This window comes from Protopterus annectens, chromosome 4.part0 (genome assembly GCF_019279795.1).
Source record: "Protopterus annectens isolate FY-2018-M chromosome 4.part0, PAN1.0, whole genome shotgun sequence".
NCBI lineage: Eukaryota > Metazoa > Chordata > Ceratodontiformes > Protopteridae > Protopterus > Protopterus annectens.
This window is the reverse complement of record NC_056733.1, coordinates 528,978,319-529,006,312: the sequence shown is the minus strand read 5'-3', so window position 1 is coordinate 529,006,312 and position 27,994 is coordinate 528,978,319. Positions and strand designations below refer to the sequence as shown.

Below are 27,994 nucleotides of genomic sequence, written 5' to 3'. Positions count from 1 at the left end.
TCATAGGTTTATACTAGGCTATCTGCCCTAAGGCATTTATAAGCCTAGCCCAAATTATTGTGGCTTACGCCACCCCTTATATGAAAAAATACTGTGCCCATTAGTTTGTTGTGCCTCTGTCCAGCAGTGACCCAGAGATGATTCCCTAAAAAACCTCTGTAAACCAACCCATCTCCCATCCACAGGTCTAGATTTCTCTTGAACAGAGTCAGCCAGGTGCTCTGCCTCACATGGACCGGGATTTTATTCCACAGCATAGGGAGTCTCTGAGTGATAAATCTATCCCTCCAGCACGTCCTATTTATATCCGTGCTAAGGTTTAAGTCGCTTGCTCTAGTGGTTTTGGTGGATTTGGATTTTTGAGGTGGAGCATGTCCATTAATTCGGGTTGGACATGGCCTTGAATGTCAGGCACATGTCACCTCTGAGCAGATGGTATGCGACTGAATAGAGCTGGAGTTTCTTCAATCTGGCAGCATATGACAGATTTTGGAGTCCTTATCCTTTTGGTGAGGAACTTTTGGGGTCTCTCCAATTGCTGCAGATGTCGGGTGAGATACATCCCGAATGGGGCATTGTACTCGATCATTGGTCTGATAAGTGAAGAGTACAGGCGAACAATGACCTCACTAGATCTGGATGTGAATCCCTTCATGATCAGGTGGGCAATGTAGAAGGTCTTTCTAACCACTTTAGCAATGTGAGTGTCAAAAGAAAGGCCACTGTCAACCTGGGTCCCCAGGTCCCTGATAACCTCTTCTGTGCTTAGTGGATTGCCACCTATATGGTAGCTTGGGGTTACCTTGTTTTTCCCGAAGGGTATGACTATACATTTTTTGGCGGTTAACTTCAGGCCATGGCTCTGGCACCAGCTATCTGTTTCCGTGAGTCCCTTCTGAAGGATATCAGTGTCCGATGCACTTTCCACTATAGGGCCCAGTTTGCAATCATCTGCAAACTTTGTCAGCCAAGTCCTCCCATGTTGGCCTGTACTTCTGAGAAGTAGATGCCAAACAATAGGGGGCCAAGGACCGAGCCCTGTGGGACACCACTTGTGACCGGCTTGGAGTCTGACACAGCGCCAGCAACTCTAACCCTGTGGGTTCTGTCCTTAAGCCAGTTTGCAACCCATCTTGTGACATATGGGTTTACATTTAAGCTGGTAAGTTTTTCTACAATACCCGAGTGGGGTATTGTGTCGAAAGCCTTTGCAAGGTCAAGGTAGGCTGTATGGACTGCCTTTCCCTCATCAATAGCCTTGGTGACTATTTCGAAGAAGTCGACCAAGTTCAAAAGGCATGATCTTCCCTTGACAAAGCCAAACTGGGTCGGGTCCAATGTCTGCAAGTCCCCTATATCTTTGTTTATGAGCTCCATTATGATCCTCTCCATAGCTTTGCAGACTAGACTTGTTAAGCTTATGGGGCGGTAATTACCAGGGTCCGTAGAGGCGCCACCTTTGTGGAGTGGGACCACAGTTGCCGTACGCCACTCCTTTGTACTGCCGTACTCTCTCTGGCACAGATGGCACTACCTCATAACATCACAGACCATATTCCTAAGTCAGGGTACAATTAAACTTCATGAAATGAGTATTGTTTAAGTCTTTGATGTTAGCAAAAAGTGCTCTTCTCGGCACCCGCAATGTGCCCAGAACGGATTCCTTCCATAATTCATATGGAGTTACATGTATTGGTAGCATATCCCAGTAAAAAATTATTTTTCAGACCTGATGCTCTTAGTACCTTTGGAACTGTCTGGGTATCTTTCTTCCACATTGCTCTTGTTTCTGCCTGCAATCCCTTGTATTGTATAACTGTGTCTGTGTGCACAAGACACTGTAATCACAGAGTGTAGCAATTTCAACGATCAGTGCTACGACACCTTGTTTTCTTGCGTCGATTTTTTGAACCATTGGTAATGGGTGATCCCATGTAATACAAACTTCATCCTCTATAATGCCTTGTGGTTCATGCTCCCAATGCTTCTCAACTACTCCTATACAGCAGGTTTGCACAGTCTTCCCACATTACTGTGCCATTCAGCATACAGACCCTCTGCCATCAGTGCATCACAGCCAGCAACAAGATGTGTGACTGTTTCCAGTTCTTTTTTTTATAGAACCTGAACATGCGTGTTTCTCCCAAATAATCGATAGACTTTGTGAACCAATGTGTACATAGTCCACTATCCTGGGCCACCATTATTAGTCTTTTTATCCTTTGGTTTCAATTCACCTTTCCTTAACCCTTCTTGCATCAAATCTTAGTTAACATGAGATTGTTCCATGAGATCTCTGTACTTGCCACTATATTTATGGATTTTCCAATTTTCTTTCCTTCTCATCGGATCTTTTTTCCTTATGATCCACACATTCAGTTGTTTTGATTTTTTGCCATTTTCTTCTTCTAGTTTGATTTCCATTTCCAATCCCACTTTACATAGAAGCACTTCTGCTAACTAAGCAAGAATGTCATCTCTGACTTCTTTTCCAAGTTTTAAAACTTGTCAACTATATTTTTATATGGTGATTTCAACAGATACATAATCGTGGTGGTGCAGCAGTAGCGTTGTTGCCTCACAGCAAGAGGTTCTCCCATTCGATTCTCGGCTGGAGTGCGTGGAGTGCCTTCTGTGTGGAGTCTGCATGTCCTCCCCGCGGTTGGGTGGGCGTTCGAAAGACATGCGTAAATGGGCGTGCCTTCGTTGAAGGCTGAACTTCGGGCTGGCACCTCGGCGTTCGTGAAAATCTACTGCCAATCATTAGCGGACCGGAGTTCCGCTGTGCCGACCCCTAACCGGGAAAAGCCGAAAGTCAACAACAACATATACAACCCTACGGTTGCAGATCTATACATGTAATCAATGTTGAGGAGGCTGATACCTCCTTCAGGGTGAGAAACAAAGTCTAGTATACACTGATTATTACGTCATCTGATAAGCATGATGAATTTTTCTTGTTTTCCTGTCCACCTGATCCTATACCCTTTCATGCCAATCACACAACCCAAAACTGTAATTTAAAGCAGGAAGAGCAAATTGGTTTACAGCTTAGACTTTATTCCTAGATGTCAGGGCAGTTTTCAATATTAGTTTTAGTCTTTTGAAGTTTTCCTTACTGAGCTTTATTCACATTTGTTCATGTTTTATTCTTGACCTTTCATCTATTCACAAATATTTACACATTCCCTACTGCTCAAGTTAATTTACATCACATTCCTTTCCCAGATTGATATTTTCTTGGTGCTGCAGCTTTCCTGTTTTAAATGTTGCTTCGGCACATTTCTGAATGCCATTCTTATATCTGAGAATGTTTTAATTATTTATAGATGTACTTTCAACTCTTCATCTAATGAACTATACAATTTTAAGTCATCCACAAAAGTAGATAAGTCTTTAAACAAGGCTGTTTTCTGGGAACCAAGCTGTAATTAAGCCTAATCTGTTAAGTAAAAAGCTTAATGAGTTAAGGAGAAGATAAAACAGCAGCAGTGATAAAGAATTACACAGGAAGATCTCCATTTGAATTATCACTGGGAAAATGTAACTTTTCTCATGACTCAATTGCAGACTGGTTTGCCACTTTCTCATGATCACTGTAATGTAACTGATCGATGTAGTCTGCATCTTACACATCAATATGCATTCTTTTATCCAAGAATGTGGAATACTGTCAAATGTTTTGTAATCTATCCATGCCATATTTAAGATTCTTACCGGTTTTTTACAATTCTCTATTATGGCTTTATTTCGCAACAGGTGAACCTTTGTTCTACATGACTTCCTTTTCTTACCCTTTTGCCATAACTTAGTTTCTTCCAACTGACTTTAAACTCTGTCTGCATCAATTCCATTATATAGTTTGTATACAATCATAAAGGAAGTCACAGGTCTATAGTACTTAAGATGGCTTGCAAGTTTACTCTTAAAGAGGAGTATAGTTACTACTGTTAACTAGGAAGGTGTCTGTTGGGGGATGCGCATGTAAGCAATTCTAACTCGGGGCCAAATCTTTGTGAAAATATGTGAATGCTTTCAGCCAGAGGTTAGATACTACATCTGGACTTGAGGTTTTCCATTTAGGAGCTATTCTTAATTTTGGCTCAGTTTCTCTGGCATTACTTCATTCCATTTCACATCCTCTGCATTAGAGATCCTTACCACTTCTTTTAAATGTTTCTATACAATCAGCATCTTTGTCATGTTCAATGCAGTCTTCATAAATACTTCTCCAAAATCAGTCTATTTCTCTTTTTTGGTGGTACTTCTATTCCTTTACATTAATCTGCACATCTTCTAAAGTTTTTCTGTCTGTGCTGATATGTTTAGTTTGTTACTGGCAATAGTAACATGATAATTCTTGGTCTGTTTTGATAATGTGCACTGCTTTTATCACATCTGTCTTTCTAATATTTCTGATCTATTCCCTTTTCTGCACTCTTCTAGTATTGACATTTCTTGTGTTAATGGGGTTTAAAGTTTTCTCTAGTAGATACCTCCACGGTGGCGTTTTACTAATTTCCTTACTTTTCATTTGTCGCTCTACATTGTTGTGGCAGCACTAACTGCACGTGAATACATTGTATTTATTTCTGTTACATCGCACAAATTTCTGTTAATGGTCTGGATTATTATGCTCATCTGTTTTATCAATCTTCTCACATTTTGTGTTTTATTTACTTTATGTAATCCATTTTTCCATCTTCATATGTCAATCCATCTGTACTAAATCAAATATCTCCTCTTAATCATTTTCTTCAGGATTAAGAGCATCTTTTTACTCTCCATTCGAGTAATCTACAGAAAGTTCTACAAAATCTTCTTCTGACATATCCTCTTCAGCTGTACCCTGCTTCATCTGCTGCTCTTTCATATGGGAACCATTTGGCCTTTCACTCCACAACATTACCTTTGTCAGAGTTGCCACTGTCTCCTGCTCTTTCCCTTGCCATGCAACTTCAAATGGACCTTCATACCAGTTTCTTACAGAAGGCTCCAGACCACCAATATGTTGCAAATCTCTTCAGATGCCTCCTGCTCCACCTGCTGCACTTAAATCTAGGGACCCATAATTCCATCGTGCTGTGACATTGCCTGTGTTGGATTCTCCACACTAAATCCTTCACTTTAAGGATAATCTATAACTTCATTTAACTTCTGCCTGATTAATCCTCTTTTCTATATTTTCCCTTTGTTTTATTATTTTTGTATTGTGAAATGTTTCATATCTTTATGTCTTTGGCTGTTCTTCTCTTCAAATATCTTTGGAGCTGCTTTTCTGTATTGATTAGTTTGGCTTCCTCCTTTACATAAATATTGTACCATACCAGATCTTGCCTATCTTTCCCATTCTTTTGTTTTTTTTTTAATAAAATCTTTTTTTTCCTTTATATCTTTGCACATTCTCGTTACTTGTTTTTCCAGGAATCTCTAAGTTCCTTCATCTGTGTAATTTTTTTTTCATAAATTTGTTGCACTAACGAATACAGATTTTTGAAGCATATGACAGTTTTTTTCTTGTGCAAGTATTTTTCTTTCCTCTAATTTCTCCTTTAATCTTTATAAATATCTTCGACCGTGAAATTATGGGCTTCTTGCATAATAGTAATGTAGAATTTCTTCCTATCCTCAATAGTTCACTTTGTCAACTTCATGGATCTTTTTGCCCTGTCAAATTTTGTTTTTTTGTGGACTACTTCCTCCTTCTACAAAAGGTGCAGGCACCCTGTTATAGGAATGTTTCCATATCATGAGGATTCTACACATTTTTTTCCTAATCCTGGCACAAGTGAGTACACCCAGGATTAGGCACTTATCCTAGGCCCTGTTCTCCATAACATATGCTGCATAAAATACAGTCTATGTTCCTCCAACATCTTGCTGACACTTTGTGAAAACAGGGTCCACCACGTGAAGGTACTCGCCAACACTTGAGGATGACTCCAGTTTCAACAATACTATTCTCTCCTCTGGTATTTGCTAATTTCATCTCACCATTCAGACCATTCTCCAGTAAGGAGTACTTCATGTGTCATATGCAAGTTAGAGAGCTGCATGAGCAGCTTCTACACACAACATGCTAAAAGACCCTTCTGTGCTAGCAATATTAGCTGGGTGTAAAACTGTTAAGTGACACCAATTCTTCTGGCTTTTTCTACAGATCTACCAGCCCACCAAAAACATTTCAGTTATATGCTGCACCCCTTTTTCTCTGTCCACAAATCTTACAGTTTGAACTTTTTTTGGAATGTGGCTACTATCTTTTAGTACGACTACTTCATTCCATTAGTATCAAATTCTTTATAACTCACTTCAGAATTTTCCACCTCATCTTCATTTCTCCCTTCTGTGAATCTCTCACCTAATTATTATTCTTTTTGTTTATTTGTCTTCATACTGGTCCTTCTCTTCACCTGCAATCTGTCTATGTATCAAGAGAGGTAAACGTCTGTTAACTATGGCTGTTTGGTTACGCCTAACGTTCTGAATGCTCCCACCCAGTGCTTGGCACTCAACATAACTGCTTCACTGTCAATGAAGAAGGCATACTTGCCTTCAGCTGTCATTCAGATAAAGACACTAACATTCAAATTCTGATACAAATGTATACAAACAATTATGTTAACTTGAAGTGCAGATCCAAGACTGCATCGTTTTACTGGCATCATCCCAAAATTACACCCTGTAAGGCGAGCTCTAGTTTGTCTTACCTTAGCCTGAACTGCATACGAGGCTAGGAGCACTGATGCTTCTGGGGGGCAGAATATCTCTTCATCCAAGATTTGCTTCTTGACCTGAAAAGAGCAAAGTACATAAACTCAACCACTCAGTGAAAAAAGACTGTTTTCTCATCAATTACATTTTTAAAAATGGCAGGAAACACCGTCAACATTCTATGTGTAGCAAAGTGTGTGTACACTAGGAGTAACAAAGGGACAGAAAAGTACAGTTGTGTAAGGGAACTTAACCATAACAGTAGATGTTTGAATAGATCACTGCTGCAGTAGCCTAAGGTGTATGAGTTAAATCCTGTCTACAAACAGGACAGCTTTCAAAGCTTAAGGGAAAATTCCATGTATCAAGACAACTGAAAGTCCGAGCTAGGCAGGGAGAAAATCAGCAGTCTGGGTGCAAAGTCCTTCAGAGTTTTCATGCCAACTGAAACGGGGATGCTACATACCAGAAAGAGGTCAATGCTAGGAGTAAAAGATCCATGTCCTTAATCTGGCACACCAAAACCATAGAAAAAATAAGGGTGTGAAGAATAGTGTCTACTGCAGCAGTGATCTAGTCGAACTTCTACTGTTATGGTAAGTTTACTTACAAACCTGTACTACGTTCATCATTGGATCACTGCTGCAGTAGCCTAAGCTATATGGATAGAATACCAAAGCTTAGAGTGGGGGAAGAAAATAGGAAGGTCCAAGAACTCCTGCAGAATTGTCCTAATAAAGTTTGCTCTAGACTTGGAAAGGAATTTAGTTTACAGTGCTTTGTGTACAAAGGACCATGCTGCTGCCTCGAGAATATTCGGATTCTCCACACCATTCCAAAATGCCACTGAAGAAGCCAAGGACCTTGTAGAACACGACTTGACCTTTCCTGGAAATCACTATGGTGGGAATAACAAATGGAAATAGCATGGGACAATCACTTAGAAATCGCCTGCTTTGACACTGGTTGTCCTTCTTGCCTTCATAAGAAATAACTGATAAGAATTTATGAAGGTTTTGATTCAGTCAAGATAGTATCATAGTGGTTTGCGGACATCTAGAGTATGAAGAATTGTCATTTTTCTCCCACACTTTTTGGTTCTGGAAAGAAGATACAGAGATTTGATAGCCTGGCTCAAAATAAACTCTGATACCACAGTAGGCATAAATGAAGGATTTGTTCTCAAACCCTATGTCTGTGAAAAATGAGATAACGTTGACCCACCACACGAGCTTGCAACTCAGACACTCTTCTTGCAGGAGTCAGAACAATCAGTAACACTATTTTCCATGTTAAAAATCAAGTCAGTCTGATGAGATGGTTCAAATAGAGCAAGAATTTTTTTTTCCTGAAACAAAACTAAGATACCAAGGAGGAGTCACCTGCTTTCAAGGAAGGGTATACAAAACCTCCTACAAAACAGCTTCAAAAGATGGCAAACTGAAAGGGGGGGGGGTTAATGGGCAGATATTTTGAAATGGACAAATGATGAACTCTGACATGGGAAAACAAAAGGCCAGAGGATAACTTGCACAAATATTGCAGACACAGAGAAATGCTTGCCTCAAAGGGTATTGGTTCTTTATGTGGTACCAACTACAAAATCTATTTTTATTTGTAAATATATGGTTTCCTAGCAGCATGTTTCTTTGCCTCCTTTAATACCTGCTGCATGTCCTCAAAAAATAGGTGCCTAAAAGGTATTAATATTCTATCATCCAGGCAGTCAGCTGAAGTTGGTTCAAGCTGGGGTGTATCAAACAACCCCTGTCTTGTGTAAGTTGATCCATTCTCTTTGGAAACGTATGGTGACTGGCCTTGGCCAATTCCCAGAACGCTGTTGCCTGGGCCAGAAGGGAATCACCATGTTCTTTAGAGAGTCCTTCTGAATCTTCACAATAACCTTGGCTATCAGTGATAAAGCTTACAGAAACATTCCCTTCCAAGGAAATGAGAATACATCTATTTTCCAGGTTTGCTTGCAAGGAGTCCAGGAACAAAAGTCTGACAACTGTTGGTTGTAAATGGAGGTAAACAGATCTGTCAGAGGTATTCTCCACAGCTGGATCAAATCCTTGTAGACAACCTGATTTAATTTCCAGTTGTGAGGGTCTGTCCTGGCCCTGCTTAGTTGGTCTGCCACAAAGTTTTGCTCTGATGGAAAGTAAGAAGCCTTTAGAGTGATTCTGGGCTGAACTGTTGCATCCCAAGCTACCATGGGCAAACCCCACCCTGTTTATGTATCACATCCCTGCAGTGTTGTCTGTGATCTCTTGCAGAGGTCCTGAGGACCACAAACTATTGACAGAGTTGAGTGCATTTATTATTGCTATCATTTTTATGTTTGTCTTTAGGTCTGTCTTTTTTGTTCAAAAGGCCCTGTACATTTACCCCCAAAGACAAAGACCCCCCATAAGTCTGAGCCACCTGTAGTTACACACATTAGTGAAGCAGGAAAAGAGATCTGGATACAAATAAAACTGGTCTCTTCACCAAAGTAGTTTCCTTTTTACAAAACCCAAAAATGGAAATTGAAAAGTCAGAAGGTGTTGAAGTTGGAGACATACAAATGTTAGGAACTACTGAATCTCTCTCATTTGGAGTCTGGACAGAGGAATCAGAAGTGTCCTTCATGTCATGAATCCAAGAACTCTGTGAAATTCCCTTGGTAAAGTTCTCTACGGAGCAAAAAAAAAAAAACTTGGGAATATATTTACAGACAGATTTATTTTTTTTTCTTGTGGGAGAAAAGCTCTTTGAAAGGATATATCCAGGAGACATCTCAGGAATACTCTTCAGCGAGATAAAATTAGACAACGTTCTTGAATGCTCTCCAAGAAACCCAGTCTGTAAAGGAGATCTCAGAGTATCACAAAATAACTGTTTCAGTGCCTTAGCACTGCAAGTTAAGAATACAACACTTACTAGGTACAATAAAAAATGCAAGTTACGTACTTACTGGAACATTAGATTTCTCTGGTCTCTGTCCAGACAATAGAACATCAGGACAGATAACTTTGGTGCCCTCTAAAAATGGCAACAGACTCCTCGCAGGCTTGAGCTCCTCCCTACCCATAACGCCCTACTTATGTTGTATCCTCCAGACTGAGTATGCAAACATCTAAAATATTACTAACTTTATCTGAAAAAAAAAAAAAAAAAGAGAGAGAGAGCAAAGAACAGAGAAGAGACAAATAACTACAGGTCAACTACAGGCCCCCCTCAGATAATGGCAATTTGGCATGGAAAGGTGGGTGGGCTGTTCCAGTGTCCAGCTAGAGACCACAGAAATCAAACATTTCAATTAAGTACATAACTTGTATATTTCTCAGGTTCCATCCAGACACTGGAACATCAGTAGAGTCCCCAGCTAATGTGGTTGGCCTAACCCAACAAAGCCTTAAGAATGGTTGTTCCAAAATGGAGCTCTGGTCCTAAAAATGGAGTCAATACTATAATGCTTGGCAAAGGTGTGGAGGGAAGACTAAATTGCTGCTGTTGCTGTTATCTCATCAGCTGGAAGGTTAAGCACAAATACTGTTGATATAGCCTGGGACCTAACAAGTGGGTGCCTTTGGTGAAATGGCCACCTGTCTAGCCTTCTTTGGTATAAAGAAGGAAGTGCATGTAATCTTAGCAATCTTTTGACCAAGTCTGGCTAATAAAACACTGAATTTCTGTCATTCCTGAAAGCCTTTGGGTGATCCAAATAGAATCTTAATTGCCTGTAGAAATAGTACAGTTGTGTACACTTACCATAAATGTAGATGTTTGAGTGTATTCACTGCTGCAGTCATCACATTTGGGTTATCTGCCTGCAGGTAGCACTCAGCTGGCCTGAATACCAGAGTCTTCGGTTTTCTGCGTCAGATGCTGTCGCTTCTTCCTTGACGTCAGGTCATCAGGGGTATAAAACATGCAGCCGATGACATTACATCCGTTTTTCTTGCCCCAGATGTCAGGTGCCCCCATAACAGGAAGCAATTAAATGGTATGGTAAAACCCCCATCAAAAAGCAAATACACAAGAAAAAATAGACATACCAACCATAAGGAGACTTAGAGCAAAGAGAAGTCAGAGGGTTGGAGGGAGGGGTAACCAGGACTACAACAGTAAATACACTCGAACATCTACATTTATGGTAAGTGTACACAACTGTACTATGTTCTTCGTGTTTCACTGTTGGAGTCATCACATTTGGTTTGATTCCCAAAGCTAAGGAAGGGAAGAGGAAGTTAAAGAGCATTAGGATCAGCTATTAATCCCTGCAAGACTGCAGTGGCAAATCCAGCTCTGGATTTAGAAAAGATAGGCAAGTGGTAATGCTTGGCGAAGGTATGTACAGAACTCCAGGTAGAAGCTTCTAGGATGTCCATGGCAGGAACCACTCTGAAAAATGCTGCAGAGGTAGATGCAGCCCTGGTGGAATGTGATCTTATCCCCTGTGGGGTAGGTATTCCATGGTGTTTGTAGAAGAAATGAATGCAATGGGCTATCCATTTGGAAATGGTTTGCTTTGAAATGGCCTTCCCCTCTGCCCCTGCAGCAAAGCTATCTAGCAACTGCTCATATTTTCTGGTAGGTTTAGTTCTGTCCAAATAGAATCTAAGTTGTCTGTGCACATCCAGAGAGTGCAGTATTCGTTCCCCTTTGTTTTGTGGATTAGGGAAAAAGTTGTCAAATGAATGAACTGATTTAGGGTCTTAGAAGACATCACTTTGGCCATAAAAAAGGGATTAGTCCTGAGGGGAAACCCTGTCCGCATGGAAGATAACGAAGGGTTCCACTGCCATGAGTGCCTGTAATTCAGAAACTCTTCTGACTGAAGTGATGGCTAGAAGGAAGGCTGTTTTCCAAGAAAGAAATTTCAACTCAGCTGTAGCTGCTGGTTCAAAGGGGGGAAGAGTGAGCTTTTCCAATACAAAGTTAAGGTCCCAGGCTGGAGTGGGAGCTCTCCAGCAAGGGGGGGGGGGTTCTTAAATTTTTGGCCCCTCTAAGAAATTGCTTTAGCAAGGGGTGAGAGAAGAGGGGTGGCTCTGTATTATAATGTGCTGAAATGGCAGAGGCATGAATTTTAATTGACGAGAAGGATAGGCCCTTGTGGAGCATTTCTGTTAAGTACTGTAGAATCTGAGGTAAGTTGGGCACCGTTGTGCCCATCCCCTGAGCCAGGCTCCAGGAACAGTATCTTTTCCACTTTTCAGCATAGGATTTTCTAGTACTAGGCCTCCTTGCCTCCAGAATGACACCAAGTACCTGCTTACTGAGGGATGCTAAGAGAACTCAAGGAATTAGCCAGGCTGCAAGGTTCAGGGTTTGAAGCTGAGGGTGCAGAATCTGGCCCACCTGCTGGGACAGCAGGGAAGGGATCTGAGGCAGGTGCCATGGTTGTAGCAGTGCCATACTGTTCAATTGGGGGTACCAGTGCTGGCATGGCCAGTCTGGTGCAATCAGTACTGTCCCTGGTTTGTCCTGTTTGATCTTTAGTAGAACCTTCGAGAGGAGAGGCAAAGAGGGAAAGGCATAAACTGAGAGGCTTTCCCAGGTAAAGGACAGGGCATCCACTTTCCAAGCTTGACTGTGGGGATTTCTTGTGCAGAATGTGTTATATTTGTTCAATTGGTAGTTCTGAGGGGAGGCAAACAGGTCTATCTCCGGAGTCCCCCATTTGTTCCTCAAGAGGTTGAATATTTTGGAATCTAGTTTCCATTCGTGTAGGTCCATGCTTAAGTCGTCTGCCAGTGAATTTAGTATGCCTGGCAGGAATTGAGCTTGCAGGTGTACTTGGTAGCTCAAGGCTGTGTTCCACAGAGCCATGGCTAGTCGGCACAGAGGGTATGAGTGGGTTCCCCTCTGCTTATGTACCACATAACTGTGGTGGTGTCTGTTTTTAGCAATAGTTGTCCTGGAAGAATACGGTCTTTGAAGGCTCTCAGAGCATTCTGTACACCTAACATTTCTTTTTGATTGATATGCAGGTGCATTTGTCTCAGGTTCTATTTGCCCTGAATGCACTGCCGTGCCATGTGAGCCCCCATGCACAATCTGATGCTTCTGTTAGGGTTTGGGTGGCAGGGGGTAGAGTGAAAGGGAGTCCCTTGTTGTGGTAGCAGGCCTCTGCCCACCAAAGGAACTCTGTCTTGATACAAGGAATGACAGAAATCATTGTTCCCAGGTCCTGAGAATGTTGACACCATAGGCTTTTTAGATACCATTGGAGTTTCCTCATATGCAGTCTTGCATATGGAATTAGTAAAATGCAAGAGGCCATGAACCCCAGGGCTTGCAGTATTTTCCTTGCAGACAGCTGGGGTTTTGTGGCCAATAGTCAGAAGTAAGTTTTCAAGTAAACTTGTTTCTATGGAGTGAGGAATGCTATCTGGGAAGTTGTGTTCAAGCTTGCTGCCAGGAATACATTCTGTTGGCAGGATACTAGGTGAGATTTCTTTTCATTGATGGTTTACACCAGTGAGGTTAGAAGTTTCTTTACGAATGCCAGGTGTTGTAATAGCAAGTCCTGGCTTTCTGTCTGAATCAATCGTCCAAATATGGGTAAATATGAATATTTCTCTGCCTGCAAAATGCAATGGCTGTAGCTAGGCACTTTGTCAATACCCTGGGCACAGTAGATAAGCCAAGGGAAGTCCAGAGAACTGACAGTGCATGCAGCCTGCCCTGAAGCGTAGGTATTTCCTGCAAGATTCCATTACTGGGATGTGCAGGTAAGCTTCCTTTAAGTCTAGGGTTGCCAGCCAGGCAATCCTTGGCTAGCATGGGAAGAAGTTGTTGTAGAGTTAGCATTTTGAATTTTGGAACTACCAGAAAGGTGTTGAGAATAGAGAGGGGTCCAGGATAGGATGTCAGGAGTTGTCTTTCCTGGGTACCAGGAAAAGTCTTGAATAAGGGCAGCCACAGTGGTGCAGCGGTTAGCGTTGCCACCTCACAGCAAGAGGTTCTCCGGTTTTATTCTCAGCTGGGGTGCCTTCTGTGCAGAGTCTGCATGTCCTCCCTGTGGTTGTGTGAGTTTCCTCCGGGTGCTCCAGTTTCCTCCCACATCCCAAAGACATGCAGTAGATGGATTGGACACTCTAAATTGGCCCTAGGTTGAGTGTGTGCGCCTTCTGTGGAAGGCTGGGCTGGCAACTCAACACCGTAAAACTCCACTGCCAATCATGAGCGGACAGATAATCTGCTGTGGCAACCCCTAACCGGAAAAAGCTGAAAGACGAAGAAAAAGTCTTGAATAAAAGCCTTGTCCCCTTTGTTCTGCTGTGACAGGCTGAATAGCCCTGATACTGAGGAGAGGGAGAGAACCTGCTGTTGGACCTCCGCCCATTGATTTGGGGGTAGATCTGGCCAACCATTTGGAGTTGGTAGGGTGTGGAAGTGGAATCTGTATCCTTGGGAAACTATGTTCAAAACTCAATTGTCCTGGGTAATGAGTTCTCAGTTTTTTGCATGCAGGGCGAGCTTTCCTCCTAAGGGAGCAGGTAGTAGAGCAGGGCTTGGAAGAGTTAAGGTTAAGTCATTGTGCCATTTTTCCGTGGGGGTGGGGGGTGGCTTACTAATCTCTTCTTTGGAAGTGGGAGCCCCCCCACTGCTTAGGTTTGTGTGAAGCCTGAGACTGTAGTCTAGGTGGTCTGCTGTTCCTGGGTTTGGACTGAAAAGGCCTAGAAGGGACTGGAAAGGACCAGTTCTTAGAAGGCCAATGCCTACCAACTCTGGGAGGCTGTACTTGTAGGAAATCTAACAGTTTGCATAGATTTAGCTTTTTCCTCCATCCTTTTGTGGCCTTATTCTGCTTTGTTGCCAAAAAGGCGGTCTTGGTTTAAGGGAGCATCCAGTAATTTAGCTTTTACATGATCTGGCAAGTTTTGTTCCTTAAGCCAAGCATGCCTTCTAAGTACAGACCCAGTGACAGCAGCCCTGCAAGATGCTTCTAAAGCATCAAAGCCACATTGCAAACTATGTTTACCAACTGTTCTGCAGAATGCATTAAATCCGGTAATTCTTGGTGTGCAGTACAGTCAGGAATCAACATAATTTTCTTTTTAAGTAGCCCCATAACATGCTGCTGATACTTTAACATTTGAAACTGGCAATTTAAAGCCCTGATGGCCAAAATAGCAGAAGTGTATACTTTCTTACCCCATCTGTCTAAGGCTCTAGAATCTATCAAAAGGGGTAGGATTTTTGGCAGCAGTAGCATTAATGCCTTTTGGTCCTTGGGAAATGTCTCTGGATCCGCAGAAGGATTCTTGAAGAGGAACTTGTGAGAGTCAGGTACTCTGTAATACCTGTCAGGTTTTCTGGGAGCTGGAGGTAAAGTGTCTGGGGAAAGGCTAGATTCCAAGAAAGCATCATCTACAATGTCCAGAACAGGAGGGATAGCTAAAGGCCTGTGTTGAGGTAGGAGTAAGAATTCCCTAAGCCTCTTTTTGGAATCAGGGTAATCCTGGCTTTCCCAGTGGAAATGCTCCCTAAGAGTGTGCAAGGTTTCACTGAAAAAAAATCTTCTGGAGGGGAAGCAGAGGGAATGGAATCCTCATAAGTAGATAAGGGCAAATCCTGGTAAGCAGATGCCTGATAAGAACAATCAGAAAAACTCAGTTCTAGGTCTCTTAGAGGGGGAAGGCTGGCTTCCCCTAATCAAGGTAATGAGGTCTTCAGCCATTCTAAGCATTTGTTTTTTAGGCATATAGGCCTGGGCCTGTGGTTTGGTCATTGGTTTTCTAGGCATGGTGCGAGTTTTAGGCCTGGATGAAAACAATGGTGTTGGTTTAATATGAATGTCCGTAGGCCTGAATACACCCTCAGAAGCCGGTGCCTGCATAGCGGCTCTGGACCAATCCAAGGTAGAGGCATCCGCAGGTTCCATAGTCGAAGAAGAATCTCGCGGCATACCGGACTCTGAATGGGCCTCAGTAGAGGCCTGCAAATAAGAAGTAGCAGGTATCAGGGGCTGCGAAAATGCCTCACTGAGTACCGGTGGACTGAACTTCCTGAATATGTTGTCTGCTACTCTGTTGATGAAAGGCCATGCATGAAATAACAGGATCTGTCTACTCATTTTGCCTGCAGCCATGCGGGAAGACCCAGGTATGTGTGCTACTATTACAAGAGGTTGTGATGCTGCCACTCATTCTCACACTCTTATTGCTTCTCATTGCATAATAAGTAGGATTGGGTTCCTCCTTGCTTGTTTATGTACCATACTACCTCCTATATAGAAATTACACCTTGAGAGAGTACACCACAGAATGCCTGCAACACTAGGAGGACTGTTCTCATCTCTATACCCTTATGTACAAGACAGGCCTCTTCCGTGGTCCATGAATCTTGTACCAACTCCCCCCCTGCTGTCCCACCAGAGGTTGACACCTCCATGGTTACAGATGCTATCAGAAGTGGTTTGGTGAAGGGTATGCCTGTTGACAGATTTCAGGAACACATCCACCAGGTTTAAGATCTGTCTGAAAATCCAACATAACCTGATCTTGTGACGCATGGATTAAAAGGACTGATCCCATTACATGTAAGTGTCTGTTGTAAGGTTCTAGTGTTGAGTCTGGCATGAAGGACCATCTGCACCAAAGCAGCCACTGGTCCGAGTAACAAAGTACAGTTGTGTAAAATCTTACTGTAACAGTAGATACCCTTCTCTTTACTTTTGCAGTATTCCTTACAGTAGGTATCCCTTGCCTATAGCAGCCCAAGGTCCTGCCAGTATACCAAAGCCTTAGGTTGTAATACAGATGCTATAAGTCACATTTATGCTCCCCACACATGGTGTAGGCCATAAAGGTGATGTACAGATGTACCTTCCTCAGAAGTGAAAAGCCCCAGGAGGAACAACAGTCCAGGGAGAAAAGAGAAGCATGTGCATCCAGAAGAAGAGGGAGGGAGCAAATACTGCAACAGTGAAGGGAAGGACAGCTAGTGTTATGGTAAGATTTTACACAACTGTACTATGCCCTTCCATATCACTATTGCAGTATTCCTTACAGCAGGGAGAGTACAAAAGCTCAGGAGGAAAGGTGGGAGGAGGAAGGTCCAACAGAACCTTCAAGAAAGCCATGCAGGATAGCCCTGGCAAATTCAGCTCTAGCCCTGGAAACCATATCCAACTTACAGTGGATAGGTATACGTATGCACTTAAGCCCAAGTGGCTGGCTCAAGGACGGAACTGGTATCCAATAAACAAACTATACAATAGAAGGAGGAATCTACTAAATGACAGAGCAAAATCCCAAAAAGGGAAGACATCACTGATCAGTATTAGCAAAAAACTATGGGCACGCACAAAATTGTCTACGGCCAGCTTCGAGAGAAAAAATGCACAGGACACTAAGGATAATCACAATGCTTTCTTTAGTTATGTTAGGAACCTGGGTGGTAATTCCCAGATATGCTCAGAATTACTCCAAAATGACAAAAAATACAGAGAACCCACAGACATTGCCAACATCCTAGCTGACAGGTTCAGCGCAAACTTCTCCCCCCCATCCCCACCAAAAGGGCAAATACCTATCCCAGCAGAGTGCTGCCCCCCTGACATCTCAGATGCTCAGGTAAGAGCCGCTCTCTCCAAAGCAAAAAACACAGCATCAATGGGACCAGATGGTATCCCAGGCTGCGCCCTACATGAACTCCAAGAAGAGCTAAACCCAAACATAAAACTACTGTTCAATCTCAGCCTTACTACAGGATATGTGCCCAAAGAGTGGCATAGAGCAACAGTGGTCCCTCTCCATAAAGGTGGTGCCTCAACGGATCCTGGAAACTATCGCCCCATAAGCCTGACTAGCTTGGTCTGCAAAGCTATGGAAAGGATCATCATGGACCTCATAAATAAAGATATTGGGGACCTACAAACACTGGATCCTACCCAGTTTGGCTTTGTTAAGGGCAGATCCTGCCTCTTAAACCTGGTTGATTTCTTTGAAACAGTCACCAAGGCCATTGACGAGGGGAAGGTGGTCCACACAGCCTACCTGGACCTCGCAAAAGCCTTTGATACAATACCCCACTCGGGCATTATAGATAAGATCACCAGCTTAAATATAAACCCCTATGTCACTAGATGGATTGCAAACTGGCTCAAGGACAGAACCCACATGGTTAGAATTGCTGGAGCCATGTCAGACTCCAAACCAGTTACAAGTGGAGTCCCACAAGGCTCAGTCCTGGGACCTCTCTTGTTCAGTATATATTTCTCGGAGGTACAGGCCAACATGGAAGGACTGTGGCTGACCAAGTTCGCAGATGACTGCAAACTGGGTGCCATAATAGACTCTCCAGCCGACACAAGCATCCTCCAAAAGGGCCTCATAGAAACAGACAACTGGTGCCAGAGCCATGGTCTCAAGCTAAATGCCAAAAGTGTATAGTCATCCCTTTGGCAACAAAGTGCGCACAAATTACCACATAGGTGGTAATCCATTAAGTACAGAAGAAGTAATTAGGGACCTGGGGACCCAAGTTGATAGCAATCTCTCATTTGACAACCACGTGGCCAAAGTGGCTAGAAAAACATTTTATATAGCCCACCTAATCATGAAGGGATTCACATCTAGATCAGGGGAGGTCATCGTGCCTCTTTACTCATCCCTCATCAGGCCCATAACTGAGTACAATGCCCCCTTTTGGGATGCACCTTACCAGACATCTGCAGCAACTGGAAAGACCCCAAAAGTACCTCACCAAGAGGATCAAAGGGCTCAAACAGATGACATATGCTGCCCGGTTAAAGAAACTCCAGCTCTACTCAGTGGCATACTGCCTGTTCAGAGACGATCTGTGCCTGACGTATAAAGCCATGTCCAACCCGGAATTAATGGACATGCTGCACCTCAGAAAATCCAAATCCCATCGAGCTACGCGCTCGAGAGACTTGAGCCTCAGCACTGAAATAAATAGGACATGCTGGAGGGACAGATTCATAACCCAGAGGCTCCCTTCACTCTGGAATAAAATCCCAGTCCAGGTTAGGCACAGTCCCTCATTGACTCTCTTCAAGAGGAATCTTGATGAGTGGATGGGAGATCATAGGTTTACCCCGGGTATCACTTCTGTGTCACTGTTAGACAGAGGCACAGTATACTAACCTCGAAAAAGGGAATAGCAAAATAAATTTAAAATGGGTGGCGAAAGCCAAACACATTCTGGCTAGGCTTATAAATGCCCTAGGGCAGATAGCCTAGTATGAACCTATGAACCTATGAAAAACCACCAGAAGAAGCCACAGCCCTGGTAGAATGAGCCTTAATAGAAAAAGAAAGGCTTTTCCCATGGAAAGAGTAACAAAAGGAAATGGCCTTACATACCCATTTAGAAACAGTTTGATTAGACACAGCCAAATCCAAAGACCCAAGATGAATGTAAACAACAAAGTTGCTCAAATTTATGAATGGCTTTAGCTTTATCCAAATAATATCAGAGTTGTCTGTGCAAACCCTGGGAGTGAAAAGCCTTCTCATTAGCAGACTGCAGAGAAGGTTAAAAGTGGGCAAATGAATAGACTGATTAAGAGATAACTCATTAACCACCTTTGGCACAAAAAAACAAGGATTAGTATGAGCAGACACCCTGTCCTTATGAAAAAAGTACAGTTTTGTACCTACCATAAATGTAGATGTTCGAGGATCCACATTGCTGCAGTCCCACCTTAGGGGTAGTAGTCCGCTGTCCAGTCGGTTCTCTACTGATAGTGAGTTGACGCCGGTCACGGCGCATTAGACTGACGCCAGTACGCCAGGTACTAATGCGCATGACCGACGCCATATCCAGTCTTTTCTTGCCCCAGATGTCAGAAGACCCTAAAAAGACAAGGCCAAAACCAAAAACACCAAACATAGCTGCACCAAAAATATATACAATATACAAAGGTACCAGAATATAACCTCACCTACACAACCACCCCTAAACACAGAGGGAAGGAGGACATCTACATTTATGGTAGGTACAAAACTGTACTATGTTCGTCATTCCACATTGCTGCAGTCCTAACTATTGGGTAGAATCCCAAAGCAGAGGTAAGAGAGGCTGGCAAATCATAAGGAAGCAGGAGCTGATAACATGCCTTGCAAAATAGCTGTGGCAAAACCAGCCCTAGACTTAGAACAGAGAGGAAGGTGGTAATGCTTAGAGAAGGTATGCACTGAACTCCAAGTAGCAATATCCTTAGTTGCCACCCTTAGAAATGCTTGAAGTGGCAGTAGCCCTAGTGGAATGAGGCCTAATCCCAGCTGGAATCTCCTTACCATGATGGGAATAACAAAATGCAATGCAAAACCCAATCCACCTAGAAATAGTTTGTTTTGACACAGGCTTGCCCTCTCAAAGCAAAAGAAACAAACAACTGCTGAGACTGCCTAAAATCCTTTAAATAATAAAATTGCCTGTGTACATCTAAAAAATCTTTTCCTTTATTTTGGGGATCTGCATAGAAAGTAGGCAAATGAGAAACCACCTTAAAAGGAAGGATTAGTAAAAATCAAAAGGCCATAAGGGCCTGTAACTCAGAAACCCTTCTTGAAGTAATGGCCAACAAAAAGCAGTCTTCCATGACAAGTATTTCAGTTCAGCAGTAGCCAGGCTCAAAAGGTTGTAGAGTAAGTTTCTCCAACACAAAATTGAGATCCCAAGCAGGAGTAGGAGCTGGGGTCGATATTCTTTGCCCTCTAAGAAATTGCTTGAACAAAGGTGAAAAACAATGGAGGGTCACAATCATAGTGAGCTGAAATTGCTGCAGCATGAATCTTAATGGAAGAGAAAGACAAACCTTTGTCCAATAACTCAGTAAGATATTGAAGAGCCACACTCAAATTAGGCTCAGAAATCTCCAAATTCTTTTGCTGCAGTCCAAAATAAAATCTTCCATTTTTGTACTAGGTCTTCTGGCTTCCATAATCACATTTAAAACTTGTTGAGGAAGTTGAGACCTGCTGTCTTTCAAAACAGAATATGCCAGGCTGTTAGATGAAGAGAGTGAAGCTTGACATTGAGCAGATAACCGACAACAGGTGTGGAATCAAGGGTAAAGGCCATGGAGGCTTCCTTTACCAGACTCAATGGGTACCAGTGCTGCCGAGGCCAATCCTATTAAAATCATCCTTGGCTTGTCTTGTCTGACCTTTAGAAGCACCTTTGGAAGAAGAGGCAGAGGTGGAAAAGCATACACATGAAAATTTTTCCAACTGAAAGAAAGAGCATCCACTTTGCTGTGTGCCTAAAACTTTGGCAGCTGGTGGTTTAGTGGAGAAGAACAGATCTATGTCTGGAGTCCCATGACACTGTCAATTTTGAAATACATGAAGATCCAGTTTCCTGGGGATCCATGATTTCACATCTGCAAACCTTGCCTGAAGAGTTAGTTGCAAGCTGAATAAAATCATTGCTTGCCTGCACAATGGGTAAGAATGTGTTCCCCTTGTTTGTTGATGTACCATGACAGTTGTGTTGTCTGTTAGAATCAACACCCTTGAAAGCCATTAATGCAAACTGGACTGCTAACATCTCTTTCATGTTGATATGTAGATGCTGTAGTCTGGCAGGCCACTTGTCTTGTATCCACTTTCCATTTAGATGAGCTCCCAAGCAATGTCTGAGGCATCTGTCGTTAGAATCTGACTGGCCGGGTCACAGAGAGTCCCTTGGACATTCCTGAGCCCACCACAAAAATTCCTTTTGAATGCAAGGTATTATTTGAATGACAGTGTCCAAATCCTGGCAGTGCTGTGTCCAAAGATTTTTGAGATACCATTGTAGCTTCCTCATAAATACAAGATGCCATGAACCCTATTGAAGGACTGGACTGAAGAGATAGTTGATGGAAGTAACTGGAAAGATTCTGTTGTTTGTCCGGGGTTAAAAGCATTCAGTCTCACACCCAGAAAGCACATGTCTTGAGAGGGTACTAGAATTTCGCTCACAGAATACCTATCTTAGCACTGCTATGACATATTCCAAATGCTGTAAAGGTCTTTGAGCCAGAATCAGGCAGTCGCCCAAGTAAGGATAGATTTGAATTTTAGCCTGAAGTAAGCTAGGAGCCAGAACCTTTGTGAACACTCTGGGCAAGGGCAATGCAGAGAACTGATAATGAGAATTTCCAGCAGATACTTCCTGCAACGTAGTCTTATAGGCACATGAAGGTAAGCTTCCTTGAGATCTAAAGTTACCATCCAGTGATCTTTGCCCAGCAGAGGTAAAAGCTGTTGTAACAACATTTTGAACTTGGGAATGTCCAGATAAGTGTTGAGGATAGATAAATCCAAAATTGGTCTCCACGTGTTCCCTTCTTTGGTACTAGGAACAGGCGAGAATAAAATCCTAGGCCCCTTTCTGGCACAGGAACTGACTGAATGGCCCCTATTTGGAGCAACAGAGAAATTTGCTTGTGAGCCTCTGTTCTTTGTAGAGGAGGAATGTCTGGCATGCCTTGAAAGGAGGCAAAGTATGGAAATAAAACCTGTAACCGTGGTGAATGATATCCAGAACCCATCTGTCTTGGGTAATTAAATCCCAATTTTCTTTGAAAAGAGACAGCCTTCCTCCCAGAGGTGCTGCCAGGCGAGAATGGCAGCTGAAAAGGCAGGTCATTGGGTCTTAAAGGACTGACCCCTGCCCTCAGAAGTCTGAGCAGGTCTCCTGTCCTAGGCCTAAAAGAACCTTGAGCTCAGACCTACCCCTAGACTGGGAATCATAAGCAGGATAAGTCCACCCCTTAGTAGGCCAATTTCTACTAAACTTCGGAGGCTGCACCAGCAAAAATCCTTAACAGTTTGCATAGACTTAGCCTTGTCCTCCATTTTCTTTAAAACTGCTTCCACAGGTCAACCAAACAACACATCAGACTGTAAAGAGCATCCAAAATCCTTGTCTTAACATGCTCCTAAGTTCTGATCTCTCAAAAGAACAGAACCAGTGGCAGCCACCCTCGAGGAGGCCTGCACAGCATCAACCACACTGCAAGGAATGTTTTCCCACTTGCTCAGAAACATGAACTAAATCCTGCAACTCTTACACTCAAACCTTCAGCCAGAGCATCCACCTTAAAGGAGATAATTCTGATATTTTAACATATGAAACTGACAATTAACGCATGGCTAAAGTGGAAGAAGTGTACACTTTCTTTCCCCATCTATCCAAAGCCCTTGCCTCTTTATCAGGAGGAACAGGATTTTTCACCACAGACTTCACACCTTTAGGCCCCTGAGAGACGTCTGCCCTAGGACTCTTAAAAGATACTTATGAGCCAGGCATTAACTGGGGCAGGAGGCAAAGAATCAGGATTTAGTGAAGCCTCTGCAAAACATCTTCTACCACATTCAGAACAGGAGGTATAGCTAAAGGCCTATGCTGGGGTAAAAACAAGAATTCTCTAAGCCTCTTCCTGGAATCAGAAATCTTGACCTTCCCATTTAAAATGCTCCTCATGGAATGCAGAGTCTCTGAAAAGAAAAAGGGAGGCGAAGGAGTAGAATCATCCACATCAGAATCAGAATAAGGAGGATACTCCTGCAAGTCTTCAGTCAAGACTCAGAAGCCTCCTAACATTGCTCAAAACTCTCAAACTCAGGTTCCACCCTAGGCCTCTTATCAGGGGCATAGAACCTCTAATCATTGTAATCAAATCCTCTGCCATTTTTAGCATATGCTTCTTAGGCAAAGACCCTGGACTCGGAGAACCCCACTGAAGCTAAAGTAGGCCTGCTCTTAAAGAAGCCTTAGAAACAGAAGGCAGGCCTTAACCACCTTAGGAAGAGGGAAGAACAGCCACCTGAGAAGCCCTTCAGCCTGGCCTGACTTCCTGAGAGGACACATCCTGTAACAGTAAAGTTTCTCCTGAGACTCCAAAGAAACTCCTGGCAGAACCCTCCGCTCCACTGAGTTTTCTAAAGAACCGACGTCCGGGACTGTCGGTTCTTCCATTCTAGGCTTCCCTGCTTTGTCCTTGGCGCTTTTGGCTGAAGCGGGCGCCGAGCATCCGACGGCATTTTATAATTACACCAAACACTAACCTGGCACAGTCTCCTTCTCTTAATAGTGCGCTTGTTAAATCTAGCACAAGAGCGGCATCCAACAACGCCGTGCTCAGGCCCTAAACAAGGTATACACAAAGTATGGTAATCCCTATGAGGTATCTGTTTCCCACAAGAAATACAGTTATTCACTTTTTCTGACATCCGTTAAATACTGAGGCAAGTCCCAACGGGTACTTAGCCAACTTTGATTCGCTGACTTCAGAAACTTTCAGAACGCCAACCTGCACTCGCAAAACTGCTTCTGCATCGACCATGCGCAAAAGACTGAGGATATGCGCCGTGACCGACGTCAGCCATATACTTTGGTATTCGGGCCGACTGGACAGCGGACTACCCCTATAGTTAGGACTGCAGCAATGTGGAATGAAGAACATCTAAAAAAGGAGGAACAGCCATAAGGGCCTGCAGCTCAGACACCCATCTGGCCGAGGTAAAGGCCAAAAGAAGAACAGTCTTCCAAGAACAATGCTGTAAAGAAGCCGAAGCTGCAGGCTCAAAAGGAGCCTGAGTACACTTTCTAAGATGAAATTAAGGTCCCAGGAAGGAAAAATAGGCTTCCGGGGGGGGGGGGCTAATATGAAGGATGCCTTTAAGGAATTGTTTGACCTGAAATCTAGAAGCCAAATGAGTTGTCAAAGGCAGGCAAGCAAAAATGGCTGACAGGCAGATTTTAACAAAAGAGTATGCCAACCCAGCATTGAGCAGAAAATGGATCCAGGTTACAAGCAAGACACCAAACAGAAAATCTCTTCCATTTGGACATACAAATATATCCTAGCAATGGGTTTTCTGGCCTCCTGCAGAACCTGAAGCACGTCCTCAGAAAAAGGTACCTAAAAGGGATCAAATTCCTATCACCCACAGCATCAGTTGAAGAGTGGACAAGTGGGTATGGATGACAGACCCCTTGTCTTGTGCGAGTAGGTGCACCCTGTGAGGTAACTTGTGATGACTGCCTGTGGCTAAATGCAGAAGAGGGAACCAATGTTGTCTGGGCCCAACACGACTTTGGGAGCATCTTGTTCCATCTTGAACAGGTCCCACTGGTATGAGCAGAAGGGGAACAAAGGCATAAAAAAACATCAGGTGCAAAAAGAAAGGAACCGTTTTTCTTTCTTGGGAACAAGAAACATTCTGGAATAAAATCCCTTCCCCTTTTGAGGAAACAAAACTGTTTGAATGGTACCTTGAGACAAATGGCTCTGAAGAATATCCAGAAAAAAGGGCAGCTGTCAGCTACTCTTGAGGAGGTTGAGGAATGCCCAAAAAAGGGAGGAAGAGATTTCTGAACCACGTAATTCCTTTGACAAATAATGGATAGAACCCAAGAATCTTGAGTGATCAATAATCAATTTGGAAGGGACGGGGAAGGACAGAGATAGAGGAACTTGGCTTAGGAGGGAGGGAAAAAAATAGTCAAGACAGAACTTGGTCTGTCTGGGGGAAAAAAAGTTTTCTGAGCTGTAGGAGTCTAAGTAGACTTAGCAGGAGGAGTCCCCCCTTCTAGCACCCTTTTTACCCTTGGGAGGAGGACAAGACTGTCTATGGACAAAGGCAGACTTGTTAGGGTAATTCCTCTGACATTTGGGAACAGGGGAAACAAGAATATGTTTAAATTCCTGCATAGCCTTACCCTTTTCCCTGAAGGGATTCAAAAAGCTCAGCAGCTGCAGAACTGAAGGGATTCTTATTGTCAACAGGAGCATCCGTCAGCTTGGCCTCGATATAATCGGGCAGAGGCTGAAAGCAAAGCCTGAAATACATCCTTAACACAGAACCAAAGGCAGCAGCTCTAGACAAGGGATCAGCTGTGTCATAACTACATTTAATGGGATGGTGAGCCACTCGAGAAGAAGACCCTAACAAGGACAGGGACAAAGTCTTCCCCTCAGAATAGGAAAGATCTGAAATAACTTGAAAAGCCAAAGGGTAAAATATATATGATCATATGGGACTGGTAAATTCACAGCTTGGAAGGCCAGAGCAGCAGCAGTACACACACTTACACAACCTTTCCATGATTCTGCTGTCCTTGTCACAGGGGAGAAGGATCTTGCGGCATACCGAACTCCGAATGGGTCTCAGTAGAGGCCTGCGAATCTGAAGTAGCGGGTATCAGGGGCTGCGAAAGCGCCTCACTGGAGTACCGGTGGACTGGCAACTAGCTTAACGGAAGCGCCGTCGGCAGTTTTGGACCTATGCGGTCCATCTTTATCCTTATGTTTTTTCAGAATATCAGTAGTCGGATGGCTTACCAAAGCCATTTCTGGATAGTTAAAACAGAGTACCAAAATAATTTGCTGCAAATATAGACAGACGAATAGTTCAGAGGGTTGAACAAGGCACAAAACCGACAGCAAGGGACATCATGGTCTGGGCCTAGGCAAGGAATGCAGTACGAATGAAAATCTTTATGCGGTATTTGCTTTCCACAGGTAATACAATTGTTAACTTTTACTGACATCATGTTAAGAGCAAGGATAAGGATCCCCAATGGGGTACTTAGCTTTTTTTTGAAGACTTCGGCTCTGAAACTCGAAAATGAAAATTTCAGGAGTCAGCCGACTTGCACTTGCGAACTGCTTCTGCTTCGGGCACTGCGCGGCAAGAAAGACTGATGTAACGGCGTCGGCTGCATGTTTTATACCCCTGACGACCTGACGTCATGGAAGAAGAGACAGCATCCGACACAGGAATTCAAGACGCTGGTATTCAGTCCGGCTGAGGGCTACCTGTAGGCAGATAACCCAAATGTGATGACTGCAACAGTGAAACATGAAGAACATCCTGTGGTGGGATCTTGTGCTCACATCTTTTACATTTTTTTTAAATTTTGCTCTCTATCCTTATTCATGGTCTGCTAAAGAGACAGAAAGTTAAAGATATCAGAACAAAACAGAAGGTCAACAGCCTAACGTGACTGGGGGGGTAGGATAAATAGACATTTGGGGAGAAAATTTGACAAAAGAAAATGCAAAGTGCAAAAGAAGCTAATCAGCAAGTAAAAATCTCTCCTCAATAGAAACAGTGAAGAGAGAGATTACTTAGCTGTCCAAAAACTATTCAAAATATCTCTCCTACTGCTCAAGCTGTTTGAAGACATCATTGTCTAAATGGTTGCAATGAGATCTGAAGGATCCTGTAGCAGAAAAGAGTTATGAGTAAGTAGGAGGTCAAGTCTGTAAGGTCACTGCCACCATTACAGGACACCAGACCAGTCCAGATACTCCAGTGTCCTGACAGGACCTCAGAAATTAGCTGTTAGAGCAGTCTAAACAAAATAACTAACTGTTACAGCACTCTCCAGCTGCCACAGCACAAATAATTATGATACAGTTTTTAATTATAACCAAAGTATCATGTGGTAATGAAATGGGTTCAAGAAATGCATTTAATCAATAAAGCTCTCCAGCACAGCTTCCTGACTTCATTTTAAGAACACAAAGTTAATGGTAATAACTGGAGACCTGATTATAACTCTCTGTAATACACAGTTTAAAAATAAATACACAGTTTAAAAATAAATAAATATGTCAGACAACAATGCCTAACAGCTTTTAAAGCTGTTCTTTTATGAGAGTGCACAACACTTCTGGTTGCCATCTGTGTGGCTGCATAAAAAGTCTTTGAAAGCTGCTGAATGATCAGAGGTACACATTTCTTCGGCCTGTTTAAGTGTTTTTTTTGAGTCAGCCACCTTGGGACTGCAGTACGCATAACAATGCAAAGTTTGATTACTTATATAACAGTGAGTTTCATAAGCAAGAGAACTGCCACAACAAAATTATTTTTTCACATAATTCTGTACCATAATCACCATGCTCCATGTGCTACACAATGGTACGAGAGTTCCATGGGCAAATGGTATCACAAACGTGAAAGGGGCTGCAAGTCTAAGGCATAACAAAAGCTAAATTAGCCACTCTTTTAGAAGTGATATTGAAAAACTAAATGAATGGACAATTAATTGTTCTTAAAAGTATTTTTCTGAAGATGGCCTCAAAGACCAGGAAAGGCAATCACTGAAACAAAACAGAATGGCACCGCTGCCAAATTATTAGTCAAGGAAAATAAGAAATCTAGCTATGCCCAATGAAAGTGAATGAAAAAACTACACAATAAAACATTCACATCAGAATTATAAATACATAGTAAGACTTAAATCATCCCTAAATTAATGCCAAAATCCACTAATTGTAAAAAAAAAGAGAGAGAACCTTAATAAAGGTAAT

At 42.8% G+C, this 27,994-nt stretch overlaps 1 protein-coding gene across 2 annotated transcripts in view; it reads right to left on the bottom strand.

The window, feature by feature from the left end:
* NF2 (neurofibromin 2) overlaps positions 1-27,994 on the bottom strand; it is a 1,458,300-nt gene that overhangs the window by 1,158,875 nt on the left and 271,431 nt on the right. For both annotated transcript variants that reach the window (XM_044068458.1, XM_044068457.1), the window contains exon 4: positions 6,711-6,794. In XM_044068458.1, coding sequence (XP_043924393.1) covers positions 6,711-6,794 — 84 coding nt within the window. The remainder of the gene's footprint in view (positions 1-6,710; positions 6,795-27,994) is intronic.